The 17,315-nt window shown below is 50.4% G+C and overlaps 1 protein-coding gene across 1 annotated transcript in view; it reads right to left on the minus strand.

Annotated features, from left to right (window-relative positions):
* Nucleotides 1–414: 414 nt before the first annotated feature.
* Nucleotides 415–17,315, minus strand: part of MGMT (O-6-methylguanine-DNA methyltransferase) — a gene marked incomplete at its 3' end in the record, with an annotated part of 182,427 nt that continues 165,526 nt past the window's right edge. Inside the window, exons 5-6 of the mRNA XM_082486020.1 lie at nucleotides 7,485–7,624; nucleotides 415–546 (exon numbers count right to left, since the gene is read on the minus strand). Coding sequence (XP_082342146.1) covers nucleotides 415–546; nucleotides 7,485–7,624 — 272 coding nt within the window. The remainder of the gene's footprint in view (nucleotides 547–7,484; nucleotides 7,625–17,315) is intronic.

Raw genomic sequence — 17,315 nt, forward strand, 5'->3', positions numbered from 1 at the left:
GCGCCGGGCAGGATCGGGCTCGCTGGCTGCTTCCTTAGGGGCAGGCGCGCACCTCCCGCCTGCCGCGGCCCCCCCGCTCCCCCCTCCGGGCTTTAATGGACATTAAAAATAGAAGAAAACAGGACGGGAGATGGGAACAAAACCCGCGCCCAACAGGCCTGGGCGGCCGCAGTCATTCTGCTGTAAAATGTAAAACCAAGAAAGGGCAGACGAGCTGCATCCCTCAGGACGCATCCCGCTTTTTTTAATACAGCGGTGCCACCCCGCATTTCGCTTCGGATGTTGCATTATATTTATGCGTCACTCAAATATTTACCGTTTTTCTGAATTCCGCCGGGCGCTCCGAGAGCTCGTTACGAGGCCGGTACCCGCTGCCGTGCGTCTTGGCTGGTTAGCGGCGGCGGCCGAGCCGCATCAATATGCGAACTTCTCCTTCTGCAGCTTCTCGTGCGACAACAGCCACTCTTTCATAAGGTTTCCTCCTCCGTAGTTGCCGCTCTGCCCGCTGCTGCGGATCACCCGGTGGCACGGGATTATAATCGGGATCTGCAAAAGACAGCAAAGATGCGGAAGGGGGCGAAGGGTGAGGCGAAGGGGAGCGGCGGCGGAGGAGGACGGCGCCCGTAAATCCACCCCCGAACCAGCACTCGTCTGCCGCGGGACCGGGAGGGACGGGGGTGGAAGGAGCCACGTGGCGGACGGCCCCGGTGGGCTCCTGCCCATGGCCGAGGACGGGGCAGCGGTGGCACCGGAGGAACGGCGCTGAGTACCGACTCGAAAAACCAACCCGATTCTTAGGCAAAAAATAAGCATGGAGAGAAATTTTCCTACATAAAAAGGACGTGAAGCATCAAAAGTGTAAACCCCACCTGTCAAATCCCATCTCCGAAAAGCCCACCTATAAAATCTCCGCACGGAGCAGCGGATTTTCCCGCCCCGCTCCAGCGCCCTCCCGCAGCCCCGGGTGGGCGACGAAGCCCCGCACAGCCCGAATGCGCGGCGGGGCGGCACGCAGGTACGGGATGACTCTTAACCATCAGCCCGGGGTGAGGAGAGGCCGTATTTTGGGGAAAAAAACCCCAGACCACTGAGAAGAGCGCTTCCCGCGGCGAGCTGCCCGAGCCCCCGCTGCCACGGCGCATCTCCTCCTCCCGCTACAGCACCTCTACGAGCGCCGCTGAAAAATCCCATAGAAGAAGAAGGCGCTATTTATTATTTAACAGCGAGTCAATCCAAAAAGGGTCGTGAATTTTTAAAACCTACAACAGGAGCGATTTAATTCACACCTAACCAATTTAAGAACTTTTTTTTTTTTTTTTTTTTTTTTTTGCCTCACGCCTTCGACTTCGCATCCTTTGTAGCCAAATGTCACAGGTTCTGAAAAATCAATGCAAGAAGTTACACAATAGACCGACAATGTAGAGAAGTACATAAACGGGGGGGCGGGGGGGGGGGGGGGAAGGGGTTATTTATTTTTTATTACAGGTGATTATCATAGTTGAATTACACACCGTAAAACACGCAACACATCGTCTCTAATCACGCCGCGTGTGTTTTGGTACCCGCATAATAATTTGATTGCAATGGTATAGCTGTGAAAACAGCAAGTGACTAAAAAGCGCAGTTTTCACAAATTTGGATATTTTAAGTCAAAAAGTAGAATTTATTTATATATAGACACACGGACAAGTTATGTGCTTCACATTGACTTATTTTAATCCCATGTAATAGTTATCCGAGTACAGTTCAAGCCGTGCTCCTATCTGAGCCTGGGGCACGCAGACCCCGAAGGGGCCGGACAGCACCTGGCCAAACTTTTGGAAATCGGGGTTTTTTGGGGGGGGGGATTCTTTTGTTTTTGTTAGGTAATTCCAGTGGTTGAAATTTCCAATCTCAGTCTCAGCCCACGGGCTATCACGTTAAACGGGAATACCCATAGGCGCTTACTGTTAATCAAGGTTTAATAAAAAACGCTCATAATAGCTGCTTTATTTGGAGTTGGCAATGCCACAAGTGAATTATGCATCCGTGACAACTCCAGCGAGTCCCAGTAAAATCTTCACGCCGTACCACGCCATCCTGCGTCTGCTTTATGACTTCTTTAAAGAAGTCAGGTTTTTGCAAGTGTTTCTCCGTTCCGGGATTTCTCCGTCTTTACAATCCACCCGCACGAGTCACTGCAGGCAGACTTGCCTGAGTGGCAAAGCCGTAACGAGCCACAATAATACATGGTAAAAAATCTCCCAGCTTAATTTGCAATTCTTTAAAAATATCTACAGCAAATCAGGATAGTGCGATGGCAAGGCGAGAAATCTTGCTACGGACAGGGGCCAAAACCTCTTTCTCCACCAGTTCCCTGCTGCCGCTCCGACGGTGCAAAGACACTCGAACTGGGCTGTAAGTTGGTGACTTCTGCTAAACTGTGCGAGAATCATTGAATCATGATGGTTTAGAATCAGAATGGTTCGGGTTGGAAGGGACCTTGAAGATCATCCAGTGCCACCCCATGCCCTGGGCAGGGCCACCTCCCCCCAGCCCAGGGTGCTCCCAGCCCCGTCCAACCCGGCCTTGACCACCTCCAGGGATGGGGCAGCCACAGCTCCTCGGGGCACCCTGCCCCAGGGGCTCACCGCCCTCATTATGAAAAATTTCCTCCCAATATCTCATCTCAGTCTCCCCTCTTCCAGTTTGAAGCCATTCCCCCTCGTCCCATCAAAGAAGACAGAACGTGTGCCCAAAGTTAGGGGGGGGGGGGAAAGAAGGACTTTATTTCCAGGAGGCGAGAGCTGGCAACGCCGCGCGGGGTCTTGGATGACCCCGGGTGGGTGCAGAACCTGCTCACAAACGCAGGGGTGCGGGGCTGAGCGCTTGCCATCAAGCAAGAAGAGGAGAGTCTGCAATAAATGCAGCTTTTTCCGTGCCCGAAATAAAGAATTTCATCCCGAGTTTGTCCTACCACGCGCAAGCGCCCGTACGTCACCCTCCGCAGCGTCGGCTGTACCACAACCCGCGGTACAAAGGCTGTATCGGCGCTGTAATTTAAAAATATTGAATATTGCTTCGGTTTGGCTTAATTGCGGTGACAACTTTCAGACTACTAAAATAATTAAACCTGCTAAAATTTATTAGGGCCCTGAGGACATTTTCGAGGGAGTGCTAGCCTAGTCCGCGGCTTTAATGCCTCGGCTACATTTAATGTAATTTTTATCAATAACCAAGCAGCTCATAATATTACAGCTCCGCCGAAATCTTCACGCTGTGAAACCCAATCCGTCTAACACGCGAACCCGCCGCTTCCGCCGAGCCTACCTGCAACGCTGCAAAACTTCCAAACCCGCAGATTTGTCCGCCAACAAAAACCACGCGGAGGGGCCCCTCGGATGAGTGGCGCAGTCCCTCTGATTGGGGCACGGGCGGAATATTTCCTCCAACTTTGCTTTTGTTCTTCTGGGTTAGAGGCCCACAAGGGAAAGCGCTTGTTTTCACTCGCGGCCTCATCAATACCTAAATCCTGGTGAACAAGTGACACTGAGAAGCTGTAATCAATAGCTCCCTGTGCGTTTTTTCTTCTGGTCAAATGGTTCAGCGCTGCTGACAGCACTGACACTCGGAACATGATGCTAAATCTTTATCAACAGCCATCCGGGTGACTGGCAGAACAAGGCTCGGGCGGTCATTAACGCTCGTGGCAATCTGTGAATAAACTAACTCCTCGCCAACGCGTTTGTTTAGGGAAAAGGGAAAGAAAAAAAAAAAAGAAAAAAAAAAAAAGTGGGGAAAAAAAGCACAAGGCATCGATCGGCTCCGAACTGCGTTTAGCGAGTTCCGTCGGAGGCTGGAGAGGAGCGGCGCTCCGCTCGTTAAGAGTTCTCCATTTGCGGCAAAGGGAACCCCCCCCCCCGTCCCGTTACTGCGCTGGGGGGATGGAGAACCCCAGAAACCGCCCAACTCTCCCACCCGGAACGGGAACAGCTGAAATAGCCAGTTAGAGCACACAACAAGAAGCACAATTAGGGAAAAAACCCACCTTCCCGTTTGCTCATGTCCTGTCGCTCTTTCTCCCCCTCTTCCCCCGCAGGACCCGGGTGCCGGGCTGCCGTTGGCCACCGCAGCAATTAACACACACAAGTAGTGTTAGGTGCCCGCAACATTTCACCTCCGTACTTCAAAATCTTCTCAAAAACGCCCTTCCGATCTCCGACGGATACAACGTTTTTCGGGGAGATGGACGGCAGCGCCCCGCCGGACGCTCAGCTGGGCTTCAGCCTCAACGGGAACGCAGGGAGGAGAGAAAAAACCAACGTATGCCGCTACGACCGCCGTCACCAGAGCGCTGGAGACGTCTTATTTAAGGCAGAGAACAGTCATTTAGGATGGCCTTGGACTAATCAGCCCAACATTCACCGTTTCCCATGAGTCTCTGTGATTTCTTTTTGATCCTCCTATAGTAGTCTAATGAGATTTTTAATTGAACTTTATGGGTTCCCTTTGAGGACCACAGACCTTGCAATCAATCTGAAGCGCAGTAAACTATTTGAAGTTTTTCTTGGGAAAGGTGAGCCGCCCCCGCCATGTCCTTGGCATAAATTGAGGCAAAGATGTGGCGTCTTTCAGCTGCTGCTGGCACCCATTCCACCTTCTCATAAAGTTGAAGGTCACCGTATGAATTATGCGAAGCAAGCCAACTACAAAGGGAAACCTGCGGAATGCGCGCTACCAAAATTAAAGCCCGGCCCCTCGGCTGGAGAAGGGATAAATGTTCTGGTATTTTGTGGAAAAAGGCGAGATATTGAATTTTATCAACGCGGTTGAGTAACGAAGCAACGCCAGGATCGGTTTTACTTCAAATGCTCCTTTTTGCCGTCATTACTCCCCTCATTAAATCATGTTTGTGATGCAGTCATCATGTTAATAATTGAGTCCTTTAATCCCAGGAAGCATCTCAAGGTGCAAACTTATTCTGATTCTGCTGCTCCCGCACCAACCACCAATGGAATTACTCCCTTTTATTTCACATTCGCCAGGAAAGCGCTCACTGGCTTCAGCTTCTCTCCTGCGAACAAAAATCACTCATCTGCTGCTTAACACCACGTCACACCACTGTGCGGAAGCGATCGCTCCTCCAACCCCGCAGCCGCACCCCAACGCGGGGGTTGGCGGCGGAGCGGCCGTTAGCGCCGGAGCTCTTCGCGTCCCGCGCCCGTACCTTAACGCCGCCGCCCTCCAGATGACGCGTTCAGCTTAATGAGCTGTTTGGTTCGATTCAGAGCTCGACGTCTCATCCGGTAAACGGACTGCGCACGCGTTTATGCGCGCAGGAGGTTCGCGGGTATCCTACAGTTCTGCCCGGGTAGCAGAATTGTACCGTAGAAACTCATATAACGTCTGACGGGTTTAAGCTTCTAAGCTCAATAAAGAAGTACACCCTGATATTTTAAGCGTTTATCAGTTTTTCCTATGAAACAGTTCACACAAACAGTATAAAGCCACGTTTCGTCAATAGGCCGTACCGTACTTGACAATACAAACTCTTTTAATACGACGGAATGCTTTCCAATATAATACGGTGTACATTAAGATAAGGCAACGCGATGCAAACCTACAGGAAACAGTTCTCAAAGAATAACAATCCAGTGTTGTGCAAAAGGAGATGTAATTGCTATCGCCGAGAAATGTACCCGGCTCTGCCCTCAGGCTGCAGTGGAGCAGCAGCATCCAAAGTAGCGGTAACAGCAGGTTGTGGTGTGAAAATTCCTGCTTTTTCCCCTGTGAGGAAGGATGAAAATAGTTCTGAAAATACACAGCAAAGCTACTGCCTTTTTTTTTTTTTTTTCAAACGGGGTCCTATCTTATTATTGTTATTTCCCACCCCATACTCCGGCTGCAGCGCGCTCTGTCCCCAGCAGAAAATTTTTAAGCGTGTTATAGATAATAATGTATAGCTTTAGGGAAAAAGAGCTGGATTAATATCATACGGCCCCAATATTTCACAATGGAAAGCTGACGATAAAAAATAATCAGTGCTGTAATGACAGCCCTGCCCATTCCAAAACACATTTTTATCACTACACATCTCCCGTAGTTAATCTGCAATTTTCATGCATTTTCCACGTGCAAACACACACACACACACACACACACACACAGAGTCCTTCTGCACTCCAATGCGAGCGCCCGTTCACTGTGTTTCTCATATTTCCCATATAAATCTCGACACGGTCCTTCAGACCGAGGAGCCAAAACATGCAGGTTGAGTAGGCGTAATATGCAGCCTGATTTTATGAATGAGGTGAAATATAAAGATAATATGTGGCACTGCAAAAAAAACGCCCCTCACCTCTATCACATCTACATGTGAAGCCACCGGCTCTGGTGAAAACAGATTTTCGAACCCACTTTGCAACTACGCGTTGCAGTCTCCTGTGTACCTTATTAAAGAAACTACTGAGAGGACCGAATGTAAAAACAACGCAGGAGGTCAAAGATTACGGCAGGCGTAACGCTGGAGAGAAGGAGCGGGATTCGGGTATGGAAAGACACACGTTGCTGAGGGGGAGCGGTAATGAAGGAAGAAAACATGCTGAAGAATAGCCAAAAAGGCTATGGTGATATTAATAGAAATCAAAGTTGGTTGTTTTTTTTTTTTTTTTTGTTTTGTTTTCTTTGTAAAGGCAAGAGGCAAGGGAAGGAACGTGTGAGGGCGGCCGTAGCGGCGTTCCCTTCTCCAGCTCTCCCTTTGCTTCCCGCAGGGACCACAGCATCCCCCCAGCACCAGCCCCGCGGCAGCCGCTGTGGGTCACCCGCAGAAATACGCCTGGAAATCTACACCCGGGCTAATAGAGGGGAAAAGATAATTACTGGGAAGGCAGACAAAGAGGCCGAGTCCTAAAACAGACTGTTTTTCCAAAATCCACCGGCCCAACCTAAAGCGCTTCACCCTCGGCTGGTTCAAATTGGGGCAACTCGCCCACAGCTCACGGAGAACCGCCGGTTACGGCTGGTCTGCAGCACACGGGGAAAAAACCACCGATAATCAGGGATTTGATTCGAACGTGCGTCTACATGATTTAAAACCTCTCCTCTTCCCCTTTTTCAGGAACTCATCCATGCCGGAGAGGACGGACTGCCCTTAACGCCACCAGAGCTACTCACAGCCTGTCGAAGCCAGGTCGGTGGCGGGGGCTGAAGGACTTCCCTCACCCAGGAATGTATAAGAAACTTTGCGAACAACCAAATGCGTAGAGGCTGGTGAATGAAAAGAAGCGCAGTGTTTCTTTTTCACATCTAACGCCATAAATGGTAGGGAGTAAATCACATTAAACTGGGTTGTGCATTATTGCTGATTAAAAACACTTACTGACCTTATTACTCATGGTAGACCAGTTTTCTTAGCAGATAAATTTAATCTAATGACATTTAGCCCGCAAAGCTCTCTAAATCCACCATCTTCCATCAACTTTATTTCAAAGTTGACGTGAACTTACAGGATTGCTCCTCATCGCTCCTCCCACCGCTCTCGCCGCTCTGCCGTTGCCCGCCAGCTCCGCTAATTGCTTGTAGGAAACGGCCTCTCCAAACTTGACGTCTCTCAACAGGGTCCACAGCACTTGTCCGGTGAAGGAATCTGCCAAGAAGAGGAAGCGAGAGCTGTTCGCACGCCCGGCTGAAAACCCAAGCTGGACTATTCGGAAAGCCCCGACGCGAAGCAGAGCCTCGCGAGCAGCTTTCGAATTTAAATTTAAACAGCCCCCATGCACTGTCCTGTTACTGTACCCCGTATTAGTACATTTAAATACACGATTATTAAGAAAGAGCGCTTGAAGTAACCGATCACTATAAAAAAAGGATTTAAGGCTTCGCTTTTCCTATATTTTTAATTTGCTCCAAGTACAATTATCCTGTTAACTCATACAATGTGGTTTTTCCATTAAATTGGCGGAGTATAAATTAGCATAGAGTCAAATTAAAAAGGGAAGAAATAAGCGGCTCTACCTATTTCACAAAGCCCTCGCATCTCCAGCTAATTTGCAACTTCAGCCGGGACGCGCGGCGGAAGAAGCCCTAGAGCCGCGGACTCGCTATTATCCTGCCTGACTGCATTTTATCGTCCAGACCCCCAAGCTACCGCTCGGCACTGCAGCCCTTACGAAACGGTGAGGACTATGTGTGACCTTGAACGTACGGCACATCCTTAATGATACAGGGCGCTGAGAAAAAAAAAAAAGAAAAAAAAAAGAAGAATGTCTCTTCCATTATTTTAATTTTAATTCACCAGCAAATTGCTTCTAAGTGCTCCAATCGCTGAAATAATGAATAAGCAAATGCCCCAGGACCGGCTTGCTGCTGCATCTCGGGCTTCCACCTTCCCGGCCCAGGATTATTTTACGAAAGGAAAAACCCACCGCCGCCTTTGGATTTTCTTTGGGTTGAACGCCTAGTGCTCTTCCAAGGCCCTCGTAAAAGCTTTGAAGATCTAACTCGTGAGTAACTTACCGAGAGGAGCGAGCAGGCGAATAAAAAAAAAAAAAAAAGAAAAAAGGAAAAAAAAACAACAAAAAAAAAAGGAAAAGGAAAAGATACCCCTTCCCCCATCCCACCAGAGCTTCAGTCTCCTGCTTTGCTTTGGCAAAGAAACAAACTGATTAAAACCATTTTCTTTCTTGAGTTGTCAAAAAAGACATTGATTACGTTACGTAGGAACATAGCGAAATGTGATTTTGTTCTTAAAGGAAACCCATACACCATTATGTGTGTGTTAAATAATAAAAATCACTTCTTAACTGAAGGGAATGATAATCACTTCATTGAAAAAATCTGTTTAGTCTTTATTATAACATTAAGCAAATTAAACATCAGCATAATCCAGGTGATACGAGAAAAGGGTCATCAAAGAAATTAACTTTGTTGTTCATTAATTTACATGGATTAGTAGAGGGCAAAGAGATAGCAAATCTGCTCTAGTTTTTTATGATATAATTTCAAACTGTACACCATTTGTGGCAGTAGGGTGACTTTGGGGTTAATCAGACTGATTTGTCCTTTTAATTGCTTTCTATTCAAAGAAAATTCATTAGATAATGTTCTCTTCAAAATTCATGAATCAATTTAACTGAAGAAACCACATTAACAGCTTTGGGTTCATTAGCACAAGCAGTTGTGTTACTCGCTGATTGCTAGGAGGGTTTCCTTAGGCAAACAGATTTTGTTTACCGCGATTCCTTCAGAAAGGTTTATTTCGAATCAAATCGCCGCTTATTATTTTTTTTAACCTCCTTTTTAAGCCGGCGAGATTAGCGTTAACCTTGCCTGCGCGGGGGGTCTCGAGGAACTACCGCCTGATGTCATCTTCTACATCAACGGAACACGGTCACCGCACGTCGCCGGGGCCCCTGTCCAAAAAATCCCCTTTTTGCCTTCGCTTTTGGCAGGGGAGGCGGCAGGCCGGGACGTGCCGGGGCCGGGATTTTCCCAAACCTGTCGGAATAGGAGGGGAAGCGGATGCCGCTGCGCCGGGAGGACGGGCAGCTCTGGATCCCCCCCCCGGCAATGACCCCACCGCGCCAAGCGGTGCCCAAATTACTGAGCACCTTTTAACAGGCGAAGAGAGGGACAGAGATTATCCTCTTCTGACAAGCAGGGGCAGAGATTATCCTCTGCTCAGAGCCACCGTACGCTCTTCACGGGAGAACACGTACTGTCTCTGCGCCCACATAAACCACTCAAAGTTATAGTTCGAAAGAATGAAATATTTAGCAATCAGGCACATCATTTTATAAATGTATCTGAAAACTCGGTTTCATCCTGTAGGGAGCAAACGCATTAATTAGTTTAAGCAGCTCTAAGAGACAGTGCCAAATACTGTTATTAAACTGTCTGCAAGTGTGAGTGCCCGTAAGCACAACCTGCCCAAATGAGATGGCTGAACTTTCACCAATTTTCAGCGCGTGCCAACATTTTATGCTGTTAAATATCATTATAAAGCGCTGTAAAATACGCACATAAAAATTAACACGCGCAGGTTCTCTCGTTACACGACAACACTTCATACCGCCGCGAGCTGAGGATGCCCACGTCGTTCCGGAGCGGCGGACGCCAGCAGGACAACGGCTCGACTGACCCACCACCACCGGCGTGGGAGCAGCAGAGGTCTTCTCCTTCCTCTGCTCCCACCTCCACTGTGCACGTTACCTCTGGGTGACGAGGCTCTTGCCAAGGAACATGCGCTATGGCCAACAACCGGTGTTTCTGGATGCTGTTTCTCATTTATGTCAGATTTTACATCCAAATACACACCTCGCCAATTCCCACTGGGAGCTGGAGCTGCACCGTGAAGGCGGGGGTGAAGGTGGACTGAAGGATGGGGAAGGGAAGGACCTGTGACCCAGTTGGGTTTCCAGGTCTCCACAGGCCTGGGGACCTGCTCCCACCTCCAGATGCTGCGTCCATGGCACCCAGGGACCACAAAGGTAATTGGGAGGGTTTCACAGAATCACAGACTGGTTTGGGTTGGAAGGGACCTTGAAGACCACCAAGTGCCACCCCCTGCCCTGGGCAGGGCCACCTCCCCCCAGCCCAGGTCGCTCCCAGCCCCGTCCAACCCGGCCTTGAACCCCTCCAGGGATGGGGCAGCCACAGCTCCTCGGGGCACCCTGCGCCAGGGGCTCACCGCCCGCACAGCCGAGAATTTCTTCCTTAGATCTAGTTTGAATCTCCCCTCTTTTCATTTAAAGCCATTACCCCTCATCCTATTGCAACAGGCCCCACTAAAACGTTTGTCCCCATCTTTCTTATAAGCCCCTTCAGGCACTGGAAGGGGCTCTAAGGTCTCCCCGGAGCCTTCTCTTCTCCAGGCGGAACACCCCCTGTTTAACGAGGGGTGATGGGTGAAGGACTTCTTGGATGTTTTCCTCCTACAGACATCACCGTTGCGTTACTCACTGGCCAAAACCTCCTCCGTTGCAGACGACTGCCACCCTGCCCGCTGCGGGGTAAACTGGCAAAGCCACACACCGTCACACCAGGAGCGGCCGTGCCGGGACCGGTCTGAAATTAATATTTACAGATAAGTTATCAGTCCCTAAAGAGAGGGACTTACCCTGAACCTGCTGTGAATGCCTAAATGCTTCAGAGCTCGCTTGCGACAGCCCTCTAGACTTTTTTTTTATATATATATATTAGTTCATAACTTTTAACAGCGTCACTGCAGGTGGCAATTAGTACAAAGAAGTGAAGTCAGACGCTGCTGCCCCGTAACGCCCTGACGTGTCAGCCCGGGGCTCAGCGCCCGGGGCAGGCGGGATGGATGCTGTGGGCAGCACGGAGCTGGGGGGAGCGGAGTGGCCGGCGTCGGTCCCTCCTGCCCCGCATCGCTCCCCTCCTGCCCCCACCCGCTCAGTTCGTGGGGCAGGAGAGGTCGGCAATACCCACACTCTGATTTCACATCCTTTATAATCCCTTTGATTAAAAGGAATTAAAGACAGACCATTTTTTTTTCCTTCTCCTCAACACCGATTGCTGGGAACGTTAGTTTTTCTGTTTGTTGTGGGTTTTTTCTGGGATGTTTTGGTCCCCCCCCTCAAGGCTTTTTTCAAACGCAAAGAAACATTCACAAACACTCGCCCCTTCTCGCCAGCGTTTTCGCAGCCTGTCTGGGGCACTACACAGACAACTTTTTTGTTTGTTTTTACACTTACCGCTTTTCACTGTTATTACTATTGCTATAAATAAATAAATAAATAAATAAAATATCAAGCATAACGCTTTGAAAATACTCCAATTTGCCTACAAACCAGCAGTTCCCACAGCAGCAGGAGCTTCCACCTAACGCAGAAAACTTAATTGGGCTGTCGGGTCCTGGAAGAACAGATTCGCCTCCAAAGCGAAGAACTTTTACAGACAGCAGGCCGCTGCCTGAACAGTCAATGGCAGCAAGAGCGGCGGTCTCAGCAATTTTGCACCTCCTTCGCTATTGAGCAGGTCGTTAAAGCCATATTAAGCATGTCACCCAAACAGCAATCTGCATACGAACCACCCGTGCCACCCTGCCCCGGACCGGACTCGCAAGCGGTATGTGAACGAGATAAACACCCATATAAGTCTCTTTACTGTTTAATTACATTTTGCTCTTGTTATGAGGCAGATCAGGGAATGCTCTCCTCCCCTTTTGCAACGGCTGCAAGTCCCTGACCGTTGGTACTCCGTGCTAAAACCCACAATTACTCGCTGCTATTAAAGGATTACTGGGAATATAGATTAGAGAATATAGATTAGACAGTACGGGGCTGCTGTATCCCCGAAAATAGTCCAACCGTCTCACCGAAACGTAAAGGATTGCTTGAAATCAGGGGTGCTGCCACCACTGAGAAAAGAATACGAGCTTTGCTTGTTGCTGTCTGCATGCGTGATATTGATACATCATAGGGACTGAATGTTAATAATGAAGTTAAACTTTACCTGTACGATTGCTTAAATAGCCGAACCAAAGCAAAGACCTCGGCCATGCCGAATGGCTGAGCTTTATGGATGAAGATGCAAAAATAATCTAAGTATTTTAGAGTATCTATTACTGACTTATATAATCCACCATCAACTTTCTAGTAAAAAACGTAGCTCTAAAAATAAAAGTGGCGAAAGTGCCAACGAAATCATATTTCAACAGGTAAATAATGGAGGGATTTGGCAACTATTTACCTGAAGTGCACCTCTAGTTAGTCCAAGACCTGTGAAAGCACTTCTGTGCCCATTATTTTGGATATACAGTTAAGAAAAATATTCCTCAGATAAAAACATGGCAATTCCATTTACAAGACAGAGACCAAAATTAAATCCCCTGCCCCAAAAGTATCAGCTTAATTTTCTTTTTTTTTTTAACATATTTGTCAAAAACTTCCTTGGAGAATGAAATCCACCCGCTCGACAGATCTGCTGCTGAGCACAGATGTACAACACCCTGAGCAGCTCCTTCTCCTCCAAACGTGCACCGTCTGAGCTCGTACCAGGAGTTTGCTCATGTTCCCACTCGCTCCTGCCCAGCCCTGGCCCCAGCCGAGGTCTCCTCCCACCCCTCCAAACCAACCTCTGGAAGGGTAACTGCCACATCAATCCTTTCACCGAACCCCAGAGTGGTCAGGGCTGGAAGGGCCCTCTGGAGCTCCCCCAGTGCCACCCCCCGCCAGAGCAGGGGCACCTCCAGCAGTGGCACAGGACACCTCCAGGCGGGTCTGGAATGGCTCCAGAGGGGGAGACTCCCCCCCTCTCTGGGCAGCTGTGCCAGTGCTCTGCCGCCCCCACAGGAGAGAAGTCCCTCCTCGGGTTGAGATGGAACTGCCCACGGTCACGTTTGTGCCTGTTCCCTCTTGTCCTGTCACTGGGCACCACCGAAGACGGACTGTTCCCCCCCCCCGGCACCCGCCCTTTGGGGATTTATCAGCATTGATGAGACCCCCCCTCAGTCTTCTCTTCTCCAGACTCAAAAGCCCCACGTCCCTCAGCCTTTCCTCATAAGAAAGGTGCTCCAGTGCCCTCATCATCTCCATAGCCCTCTGCTGGACCCTCTCCGGCAGTTCCCTGTCCCTCTTGACCCGGGGAGCCCCAAACTGGACACAGTGCTCCAGATGTGGCCTCACCGGGGCAGAGCAGAGGGGGAGGATGACCTCCCTCCACCTGCTGCCCACACTCTGCTTGACGCCCCCCAGGATTCCATTGGCCTTCTTGGCCACCAGGGCACATTGCTGGCTCGTGGGCATCCTGTTGTCCCCCAGGACTCCCAGGGCCCTTTCCACAGAGCTGCTCTCCAGCAGGTCAGCCCCCACCTGTACTGGTGCAGGGGGTTATCCCTCCCCAGGAGCAGTACCCTACACCTGCCCTTGTTGAACTTCATTAGGTTCCTCTCCGCCCAACTCTCCGGCCTGTCCAGGTCACGCTGAATGGTGGCACAGCCTTCTGGCGTGTCAGCCACCCCTCCCAGTGTTGTGTCATCAGCAAACCTTCCCACCACCACTCCATAATCACCTCGTTCCGACGACTCATGCAACAGTTTCCCACACTCTGTCCTATTTATGATTGCACTTAATTAGCTAAATCAATATTTATACTTGAAACATATCACCTTCATCTCACTCTATCTGGCCCCGTGGCACTGCTGGTCAAGAGGAGTTGGACCTCTCAGCGCCACCCTCCGCAGGGCAGAGCCGTCACGGACAGCACACCTTGACCGCAGCCATATCACACTTATTTATGTTTTTCTTGGTTTACTTCATTATTTCTCACCGGTATACCCCTGCGCCATGGATCGTAACTATGAAGTTGTGTTTCTCATGCGTTATTTCTGTGGCACAACTAAAGGAGTGATGTTCCGTGAAAACCCGTTGCATTTTTCCCCAACAGAGAAGACATTCTACATTCATTCTACGTTTATCTGTTGATAAATTAAGGATAAGTGCGGTGCATTTTGACTACAGAACTAGCAGCTGTCCAAGGAGACGTCCAAAATTAAGCATTCCAGAATTCCAAACCCCAAAGCCACCCCGCACCCAGCAGGGACAGCACCTGACCTCCCCGCTGAGCGTTCGCCCTCGCGGCAGCCCCTGCAGAGCCCCTGCCTGCCCCGGCGCAAGCCCTCGCCCCATCTCTTCCACTGTCTTCCCAATTTCTCTGCAGATACAGTTGCGTAAGTACTTGATGAAATCCCACACATCAGTTCATAAAGATTCAGCAGTCCCCATGCACTGCCCCAGTGCCAGCTGGTGACTTGATTGTCATCTCGGGATCTTGATACGGTTTTGTATATATTTTTCATTATTTCTTCTTTTTATTTCATTATTAATATTTCATTAAAGTAGTTTAGTTCTTTCTAAACTCATAAGTCTCTTTTTCCTCCTCTGCCTCTCCTTTTGAAGAGGGGTAGGGGGGAGCATCTGTCGGTCCCATCCGGGGTCCCCCAGGTCCCCAGTAGCCGATTTGGCCTAAACCATGACAGATTAATTGGCGCCCAACGTGGGGCAAATAACAAAGTTGGTTGGCCTTGGGTGGCAGAGCAATAAGGGTAAGCAGGAGCCTCTCTGCACACCGTGCCCGGGCATCGGCTGTAACCATGGGTCTGATCACTGGGAGAGAGCGAACACGGTCTGCACCAAATGCAGTTAATGTCAGTAGTCAGAGAGGCCCCGCTAAGAAGCGAAGTTACTGAACAAAATTGGTTCTGTTTTACCTCAAACCAGGACAAGCGTAAACAACGGTATAATTTATAAACATATGGAATCACGGATCACGGAATCATGGAGTTTCAGAGTTGGAAGGGACCTCTAGAGACCATCCAGCCCCACTCCCCTGCCAAAGCAGGATTGCCCGGAGCACATCACTCAGGACTGCATCCAGGCGGGTCTTGAACATCTCCAGAGAAGGGGACTCCCCCCCTCCCTGGGCAGCCTGTGCCACTGCTCTGTCACCTGAACCGTAAAGAAGTGTTTCCGTGTATTTGAACAGAACTTCCTGTGTTCTAACTTGTGCCCATTGCCCCTCGTCCTGTCACTTGGAACCACTGAGAAGAGCCTGGCTCCATCCTCCTTCAGCCCACCCTTTAGATACTTGTACGCCATAATAAGGTCTCCCCTCAGCCCTCTCTTCTCCAGGCTAAAGAGTCCCAGCGCTCTCAGCCTTTCCTCATACGGGAGATGCTCCAAGCCCTTCATCATCTTAGTTGCCCTTCGCTGGACTCGCTCCAGCAGTTCCCTGTCCCTCTTGAACTGGGGAGCCCCAAACTGGACACAGTATTCCAGTTGTGGCTTCACCAGTGCAGAGCAGAGGGGCAGAATGACCTCCCTCGACCTACTGGCCACAATTATCCGTATCACTTAAGTGACGAATGTACCAATGTGCATTCTTTCAACACCTGTAACGCTCAGGTTGGCTCGCGTTAAGCGGCCGCGCTATGTTAAAGCCCAATCAACGGGAGCCGTTTCTGAGCTGTGGTTTAACGCGGTTTTAAACGCAGCTCCCTTCAGAGCGCTGAAGGGGCCGTGGGGCCGAACTCTATCCTTGGCAGCGAGGAACGAACTCTCCCCGGAGCTCCTCCGGCGGCGTTCCTGCCGGTTAAACTCCCCGCAAGGCGCTGGGTGTTATCCGCCAGCGGTAACTGATATTCTGACCCCCCCCCTTTTTTTTTTTCTTTTGTGCAGCAGCCTTAATAGCAGTTCGCTACGCACTCGCAAGAGCCGACTATAATTCCAGAGCCGATGGAAACGCGGAGTTTGATGCTCAGCACCGTTACATCCCCTGTCCGGGGCACATCGCAAACCTCCCCGGGTCCCCGCTTCCAACCCCCAACCCAAGCGAGGTTTTATGCAAACTGACAACTCCTTAAGCATTAGCAACTTGATCTAAGCTAAATATCCGTCCCGCGTATGCCACGACAGCCCTGCACAGGCCGGGGCTGGGTTTTGGAGTCCCGGGACCGGTAAGATGGAGGAAATTGCGAAGCACGTGACAACTAACTCCCTCCTGGGCCGCGGCGCTCGCCGTGCGCCGGGCAGCATCCCCTGCCGGGTCACCTCTGCGGCGGTTAAAGGAAGAAGTCACCCGATTATCCTCTGAGCTGTCGGTAATACACCAGGCCCCAATCGCTGCAGGAGAGCAACAACAAATGCTTTGGATGAAGGGACAGAGACAGTATCGGTCTCTTCCCAAGCAACAAAACGTGGCGGGCAAGTCTTACACTGCAGAGGGGACGGAGGTAAGCACAAAAACAATTTATTTTTCTCCGACACCAGTTCTATGCCGATTCCTGAGAATCCATCCCATTTTCCCGCACTAAGATTTCCCTTCTGCACCTGTACTCAGAGTCCTGGAGCGCCGCTGCCGCCGCCTCCTCCTCCTCCTCCTCCTCCTCCTCCTCCTCCTCCTCCTCTTCCTTCTCCTTCTCCTCCTCCTCCTCCTCCTTCTCCTCCTCCTCCTCCCCAGCACTATCTCCCTGCATCTCCTCCTCTTCCTCCTCCTCCTCCCCAGCACTATCTCCCTGCATCTCCTCCTCTTCCTCCTCCTCCCCCCCAGCACTATCTCCCTGCATCTCCTCCTCTCCCTGCCGCTACCCCAACCGCAGTCGGGCCCAAGGATGCTAAATCCAACCATAAAGAGAAGTGTCTTCGTCTAACTCCTGTTACCGCCTCGTGACGACCTGCGGGGCGGGCAGCGGAGGGGAAGCGACGCAGCGGCGGTCTCTGCGCGTCTCAGCCTCCTGTAATTCCCCGGGGATGGAAAATCCCCAGTTCCCGCTTAGAACTTGGCTCTCCCAAGTCACCCAAGTTGTGTCACTGTGAGTT

Source organism: Vanellus vanellus (assembly GCF_965231255.1).
Source record: "Vanellus vanellus genome assembly, chromosome: 7".
NCBI classification, from domain to species: Eukaryota; Metazoa; Chordata; class Aves; order Charadriiformes; family Charadriidae; genus Vanellus; species Vanellus vanellus.